The sequence below is a fragment of the Solea senegalensis genome, linkage group LG2, assembly GCF_019176455.1.
Source record: "Solea senegalensis isolate Sse05_10M linkage group LG2, IFAPA_SoseM_1, whole genome shotgun sequence".
Taxonomy (NCBI): domain Eukaryota; kingdom Metazoa; phylum Chordata; class Actinopteri; order Pleuronectiformes; family Soleidae; genus Solea; species Solea senegalensis.
Genome location: NC_058022.1, coordinates 19425668 through 19433830, shown reverse-complemented (window position 1 = coordinate 19433830; position 8163 = coordinate 19425668). Strand labels below are relative to the sequence as shown.

The window sequence follows — 8163 nt, the reverse complement described above, 5'->3', positions numbered from 1 at the left end:
AAGTTAAGTTAATTTTTTTTTAAGTAATCAGCTGCAATGCAGTGGTTAAACTGTGCAATTTCCTCCATCAAATATTCAAAATTGCATTGTATTTTTACTCCTGGCCACTCCCACTGCCTTCAGATTAAGTTTCAAGCAATTTTCGCTCAGCTCATTCGATAATGAAATCTGTCATTTGTGACTGTAAAATATTATTTAATTAACAAAAAGCTGATGAGAAACTTTCACTGGATTCTTGCTCCTGACCTCCACCATACTGTTCAAGCAATTTTACTATAGAAATAAGGAGTAAATTAATTGTCAGTTTGTCTCACTGTTCAATAATATACGCAATTTCCTACTGTAAAAATATGACTTAAAGATCATTACAGGTTTACTTGATGAAAATCTTAAATCACAGTGCCCCCTTCTGGCCTGTCCAAGTTACACTACCTGAAATAAAAATATTTTATAAGGACTTTAATGGAGCGATGGAGCGTGTTGTTGAGTGTTAGTTTTAAGATAAGGAATGGTCCTTGTGGGCCAGCTGGAAAATCCCCTGAAAAATGGCAAACCTCCTCCATGTGGGCAAACATAAAGAAGCAGAGAGTGAGGAGGATGGAGGACAGAGTACACACATTTAGGATCTTCCATCTGTTTCCCATCATTGGGCCGATCTTGTTATATAGAGCACCTCAGTATGCACACACAAACACACCACCACAAGCCACCTCAAAGCCTTTGCTTAAGGTCGAAAAAATGGGATATTTATCATGGAAGTTTAAAAAATGTGTTATTTCATAGTCATTGCACTCTGCTCTTTGACATTCAGGTCATTCTTGTCTGCTGAACATGAGAATTTAACTTGGTCTTCCACAGGAGTGCAGACAAACATCTAAAAGGAATATCAAATTTTGAGGTTTGCTTCCAGGAGCTGCATTTGCTTCACAACACAGCGCCAATTTATTCTGGGTCCAACATATTTACATATATCGGTTCAGTTCAACTTACTTTCATTTATGGGAAATAAGGACACGTTTTTACCTTGCAGCTCAAATGCAAAACTGTATGCAATTCCCTACTTGTATGAATATGCAGCACTGCACGCTGTATGAATGACAGAGTGAATTAGGAGAATAACCTATCAATGTGAAATGAAATGTAATGTATGCACACTGAATGAAAAATGCATGACAAATTAGCTTTGGAGAACACAAAGCAGGCAGGTCCTCTGAACCTTTGCACAAAAGCTCATTGAAATTCCTTTCATTATGACTGTGGCACTACAGAGAAACAGAGAATTAGAGGGACAGACAGAAAGATGAGCATAATAATTTCAGATAACAGAGGCAGAGAAAACCTTGCATCGTATACCTGAATATTACTACAAAAAAAATAGTAAGAAACACAAGAGGGGCATTTAGTCTTTTTATTTACAAAGGTTACTGTCTGCATATATACAGTATATATATGTATATATATATATATATATACATATATGTACTGTGTATAATGCTCCATCAATCATTGATATCTCCAGACTGAGCAGATGTTTTTAAATACATTTTGAAACAATGCTAATCATCTTAATCTTACTTCTCCCTGTTACAATTGAAAAGGCACATACACATGACAGGAATACTTTAGTTTACAAACGTGTTACTAAACACAAGATTCAGCAGAAAAAAAACAAGCATGAAAACGAGGGGAAGATGAACGAAGGCTTCTCTCTCGGTGTCTCCAAAATCAAACGAGTTACAGTCAAACCAATGCGTAACTTTATAGTCAGTTTATTGCTCGGCTATTTTCATGGCTAACAAACATTTTCAACAAAACTCTGGTGCATGCAGAAGCCTTACACTTTGTGCAGCTGTAATACTTAATAAGATATAAATGTTTTTTAAAGTACTGTAGATAACCTCTTTTGCAAGCTTACCCTCTCAATCACACACTGTCAGAGCATGAACATGATTCTTGCCAATGAGTAACATTGGCAGTTTTCTACACTCAAAAATGGAAGTTATGTCCACGCCAGGCGCTCCAGCTATTAGCAGTGGCTTCACTTTAGTGTTCATGGATTGTTGTCACAAGTAGTTTCTTCATCAATCTGCTGGAGGACACTGACATCACATAGAGGTTGGTTGGCCACCTGAAAGAAAATGAAGCAACATTACACTTAGAGACAAACTGCCGAAAAACTACACATCCTAATGCGGATCAGCACCTACTTTTGAATCGCATGTAGCAGGTGTTACAGTAGAGTTGTTTGTTTCGTATTCTGACTTCAGCGCCAGCTTCCGATCCTCCAAGGTTCGACTTACACTCGATACACTGGGGAAGTTCAGGAAAAAGGGAAAACTGGTCAATTAATGGGAAACTCCATAGCGAAAGGGAAAATCTATAGTGTCCAATCCACAGGAGGAGTGATGAGGAGAGACTTGATTGTATGCACAGAAGGAGATGAAGGAAGGAAGAAGAGAGATAAAAGTCAAGACGGATAACAACTTAGATGCAGGAGACCAAAGTGAAGTGAAAACAAAAGTTTCAAGATGGATCGACAACCGGAATTAAGCCCTGGTAGAAAGAAACAAGGTGAGAGGGTTTTGATAAGTTATACTTTCAGGTTTCTACTTTTCATGACACTAGAAGAAAGCAGGACCTTGAGATTCATTAGGTTAGCAGCAAGAAGAAGAGAGTCTGGCATAATCAAGTTAGTTTTGGAGGATTGGCCAAAATCATGCTGCAGATGTGCTCCGAGGCCGACGGGAGCCCAGCTCTCACCTTAAAACAGCCCAAATGATAACAGAGCCCAAGGGACTCGATGATCATGGCTGCTCCCTTTCCCAGCGGGGTGTCACAGAACGTACAGACTTTCTTGCCACTCACTGACCTGGATTACAGAACGTACAGCCATGATTTGAAAGCCGAGCACAAACGCATGACAAAACACACACACACACTGGTATACAATGGGGTTAAAATGATTATTATACAGCATTTGGATATGGGTCAAATGAGGCGACTGCTAAAGGGGATTTTATTCACTGAATTGTTCGATCACCTAAAATAATTTTGGTAACAATTTGAACATAGAGTGTACACCTTCTATGCCTGACAAAAAAGAGGAAGCAAATATTTATCACTTTAACAAAGAAACACAATCTGCAGAAATGTTTATTACTGTAAGCTGAAGTCTTAAAAACATCAAGATAGACCGTTTATAAAAAGTGGACGTAGTCTTCTGTCCGCTGCTTAAGAACAACAGGTGGCGACTCGGATGGTTGCAAAAGGAACTCAGTTTGAATAGAAATTTGTGGGAAAATGAACCTACTTCTCACTTGATTTACAACATCAGTTAAAATTTTATGGTCATATGAGCATATGAGTGGACACCAGTGTGATTGACAGCTGGTGTCGCCCAGTGGGAGCAGGTGGCGTCTGTGAATTTTCGACGTGAATATCAAAGCTTCAAAACAAGAGTTCACATTGTTATGACGTCACAAATGGTTACCATAGACACAATATTAACAAAGAACCTGTACAAAAAAAAATGACATTCACTGTAGGTGCATATAAACCTGATGAATGTACAATAGAGGGTGATTGTATGGAGCATGTCACATAAATACATATTAAAGTCAACAGCAGTATTGTAGCACATTTAGAATACAATTGGAGAAAAAAAGGATTCAGGATATCCTTTACCAAAAAAAAACTCCCCAACCAGAGTTATGGTTTAATAACACCACCACCACCACTTTGACCCAGTATACCAGTGACAGGAGTGAGGCAGCTTATTGGGGGTGTTAAGCAAAGCAAAGCTGTTCCTTTACCTGCTCCTCTGCTGAGGGACACCTGCCTCAGATGTTGGCTCTGGAGAAGTGGTGGATGATGAAAAGGAGGGTGAGGGTGTCCGCCAGGACCGAAGGGATGAGGAGGTTCCTGCCCCGCTTTGGAGGGAGCCCATGGAGTAGGAGGAGGGCAGAGTGGAGGAAGGCCGCTGGGTCGCTGATCCACTACTGTAAAAAGAGGTGCTGCCTGAAAGGGCAGAGTGGGGCCGAGTGTAGTTTGGGGCGTATGAGTTGCTCCTGGGTGTCCATGATGAGCGCCAGGAGTTATAGGAGGCATCCAAGTTGTCAAGAGACTCGCCTCTGCAAAGCCAACCCACGCCACGCTCGCATTAGCCGGTTAGTTGAGACATTTCATTTGTCTGGCTACCACCTGTGCATTTGGTTTGATATGAAGAAACTAATTGTGTGACCAATTTTCACAAACGCAGCGTGGCAGCCAGACTAACTAATGCCTTCAGTTCAGGTTGACTTTTTAGTAGAATTTTAGTAAAAGCAAACCACCATCCTCGCACCACATAGATGAGATTGTGTGTTTTACCGCTGTATATTCTGGTTAGACTGTGGCGTACCTGCGCATGGGTGGCACGTCACTCTCCTTGTTGCTGGCGAAGCCAGAGGACTGCTGGCGTATCCAGCTGCTGTCCGTCAGCAGCGACGTTTTCTTCTTCATCTCGTTCAGGATCTGCTGCCGCTCCAGCTCAGACTGCGACAGAGCCTGCTGACCTTTCCTTTCATCCAGTCCACTGCCTGTCACTGCACATCGAGAGAGGAGAGATAAACAGAACATTATGCTAGGCGGGATGAAAGGTTTCTTGGAAGTGGGAAGTAAATCACAGCCAGCTGAGGAAATGGAATAAAAATGGGAAGCGGAGGAAAAGCTTGTGATGATGAAGATAGTGTTTTTCCCCCCAAGATTTATAAAAGAATAAGCAGTGGAGCCTATAATATCAACATTCTTCATGTAAAAGTGCATCAGGTCATCAAGAATGCATTCGATCATGGCGAAATCATCCTGCAATCAACCAGCTAGTTGTTTTAGCTGTGTATTGTTTTCAGCTGTAAATCCAACAACTGTAAGTGCGATTTGTTGAAATTTTGTACTCGATTGATCAAAAAAAAAAAAAAAAAAAAAGGGCTTTCAGATTTAAAACGGAGAGGCGGAGCTTCAAGGCCTGAGCACACCTCTCTCTGGCTCCCTGTATCTCATGGCACTGAGGATGTTTCTCCTCTCCATTTCCAGCTGAGATGCAGCTTGCTGACTCTGTGCGTGCCTGTCACACGCAATCCTCAACTGCTCCTCCAGCAGCCAGTGAGCGATACCCCGCGGCTGCACATACACACCTGGTAGTACACGTAAGTTAGTATTATATTGACCCAAAAAGATAAAACATTTGGGTCCAAACAATATCCAAAAACCAATATAACAGTAATAATAATAAAAAAAAAGGTTACTGAATTAATGAGGTAACATATTTATCTCAGCCCACAGTTTAGTCCTTAGTAACCTGTTGATTTTCAGAACATGACTGTGGAGCCAAGGGCCGAGGTTTGAGTATGGATGGTGGGGACCAATATTTGGAGAAAGCCCGATTGTCCTAACTACTATTAGAGACAGGGCAATGTGTAAGAGTGCGCGAATGCTGTAGGAGGAGAGTGAGGGTGAGTGAGCGGATTTTACGACATCAGTGAACGCATCACAACCAAGCAGAAATATCACTGTGAGTCACAGAGGAGACGAGGGCACAGGTGATGTGCTGTTCTGACAACACAGCGGCGAGTTTTTCACACAGGCAAATCTTTTGGCCTTCCCCTTACTCTCTTTCTCTCTTATGCGTAGCATCACTAATGTTTGTCTTCTTGTGCTAAACAAAGAGTGAGCACAGATCTGTGGAGTTGTGCTTGTGTTTGAAGAGAAACATGTGATACTGTTGTACATGTCAATGTAATGTAGTTAAATGAATGAAGAGTAAATTGAGAAGACTGACCTCTCCTCTGAGGTCTTTCTTCTTCATCGAGCTGTGGAGATGATTTGGATTTTATCCTGTCAGAGTAAAAGTAAAATTAAAAAATAACACAAAATGAAAATGCATTGGCAAAATAAATAAACTTATGTTTATATACATTAGATGTGCTGTAGATTTGTATTATTTAATTATTTAATTAAAGCAAATACTATAAAGAACAAGGGAAGACAATGAGCAAGAGCAGCTCAGTATCTAACTAATGTTGTTCAACAAATGCAACAATAATAAAACAATAAAGCTTAAAAGATACTAGGGAAAGCACAACTCAATGCTACCTAATCAATTCTCTTTTTTTTGGGTTACAATGGCACATGACGGAGACTTGATGTACAGTGATGTTTTGGCAGGTTTATATACTTTGGCAGGTTCTATGTAACTCCAGAAAGAACAAACTGTGCTGCCAAGATAAGTCCCTGTGCAGGGAAATGTATAAATAATTCAGAAAAACAAACTGAAAATGTGGGTAAACTAACGTGAAAACAACATTTATTTATTCAAGATTAAAATAAAACCAGTAACATTGTAGAAATGTCACATTTACTAATTGATAGATGTTTTTTAGTTCGCATTTAGCTGTAGTTAAATTGTGAAATTGAAGTGTTTATTGGTGTAAAGTATTTGTCAGACACTTCTAAAATTACAAAATGTGATTTACCATATTTATTTATTCATCACTCTGCATATGAGTGTCCATAGAAACATAGCAATTAACTATGTTTCCTTCCTTTTAATTTGATTCTATTGTTGACGTGTATTCTGCTTATAATGTCTCACATTATAAACTGGGGCCCTATGATTACACATGTATCTCATTCTTCTTACATACTGTCCTGTAATAACATAGTCACTGTAGCACATTGTTATATAGACTCCAAGTAACCATTATTTTCATAATGGATTCATCTGTTGATTATTTTCTCAATTAATTGATAAGTTGTTTGCACCATAAAATGACGTGATGACGTTCTCTTATTATTCAGAGCGGTTGTAATGATTTCTTTGTTATATGGAGCAAAGAAACCAGACAATTTCCATATTTAAAGTATGTGTGATGTAAGAACAGGATAGTTAGTGTCAGTGGTGGTGTAACTGGAAGTAGACAACATGTATTTTTACATAGTGGCTCAAGATGCAAACTTCCTGTACTAACCTGTCTGTATAGGACAGAGGAGGCTGGACATTGGCAGCCCTGTGATGAAGAGCGGAGTGTGGAGACAGGTGGAGGTGGATGACAAAGCACATGCAAACACATTAGTTGCAGTTATGTCCATGCACAGAAAAATAAAGCAGATAAGTGTGTTATTATTAGCATGATTGACAGATGAGGACATGAAAGACACGTGAGTTTTAGTGTTTTTTGGAGAAGAGGAGGAGGAGGAGTGTCTCTACTGACCACTGCTGCTTCTGCTGCTGCTGCTGGAAGGCCCTCTCCCGCTCTCTGCGCTGCTGCTCCACGGCCTCCTGCCGCCTCCTCTCCTCCTCCCTCTCCTCCTCTCTCCTCCTCTGCCATCTCAGCTCTTCTTCTCTCCTCTTTCTCTCCTCCTCCTGCCTCTCTTTCCTCTCCTCCTCCTGCCTCTCTTTTCTCTCCTTCTCTTTCCTCTCCCTCTCCTCTTGGAGACGCTGCAGCTCTTGCGCCTCCTCCTCCTCCCTCTTCCTCCTCTCCTCTGCCTGTCTTTGACGCTCCTGTTCCTCTGCCTGTCGTTGGCGCTCGCGTTCCTCTGCCTGTCGTTGGCGCTCGCGTTCCTCTGCCTGTCGTTGGCGCTCGTGTTCCTCCTTCCTCTTTCTCTCTTCCTCTTCCCACAGAGTAGTTGTGGCCTGGTTGACTTGAGGGAGGGACGAGAATGGGCTGATGCTGCGGCTGTTCCCCTCCAGGCGCCCCAGCTGTCAGACAGGTGAAAGAAAAAGCAAACGTGTTAGAGCATTGATGGCTTTAACTGTTCTCACAACTTTTTTGACCTCTAAGAGGAACTGTGACAAAGATGTAGAAATTTATGTAAACTCCAGTGGTGAGTGTTTTGAAATTCCAATCTGAGGGGAGTTTTTGTTGCAAAACTGTGGACAGAAAATACTTCATCAAAGAAAGAATAGCTGCACTTGCTGACTGTCTCATGTGACTGAACGCTGTTCTACTTTTACTTTCACTTGGTGAAAATCCCAATGGCACATAATTCTATCAAAAATATCAAGTCTCTTTTAGTTATTTTATAGAATTTACAATTTGAGTTCAAAGCATATTGCCACTTTACATAACTTCACTACAGGTCACACAATATTTAGAATGTCAGCACCAGGTAAATCTGATTTACTTT

The 8163-nt window shown here is 40.8% G+C and overlaps 1 protein-coding gene across 12 annotated transcripts in view; it reads right to left on the bottom strand.

Annotated features, from left to right (window-relative positions):
* Window positions 1-899: 899 nt before the first annotated feature.
* Window positions 900-8163, bottom strand: part of lmo7a (LIM domain 7a) — a 47546-nt gene continuing 40282 nt past the window's right edge. For 7 of the 12 annotated variants that reach the window (XM_044049715.1, XM_044049630.1, XM_044049634.1 and 4 more), the window contains 9 exons: window positions 7248-7735; window positions 7005-7043; window positions 5816-5871; window positions 5013-5171; window positions 4400-4583; window positions 3813-4130; window positions 2761-2869; window positions 2208-2310; window positions 900-2128 (listed from right to left, as the gene is read on the bottom strand). In XM_044049715.1, the coding sequence (XP_043905650.1) occupies window positions 2106-2128; window positions 2208-2310; window positions 2761-2869; window positions 3813-4130; window positions 4400-4583; window positions 5013-5171; window positions 5816-5871; window positions 7005-7043; window positions 7248-7735 (1479 nt within the window). In that variant the 3' untranslated portion in view covers window positions 900-2105. The remainder of the gene's footprint in view (window positions 2129-2207; window positions 2311-2760; window positions 2870-3812; window positions 4131-4399; window positions 4584-5012; window positions 5172-5815; window positions 5872-7004; window positions 7044-7247; window positions 7736-8163) is intronic. The other 5 variants (XM_044049699.1, XM_044049667.1, XM_044049659.1 and 2 more) reach the window with 5 other exon arrangements.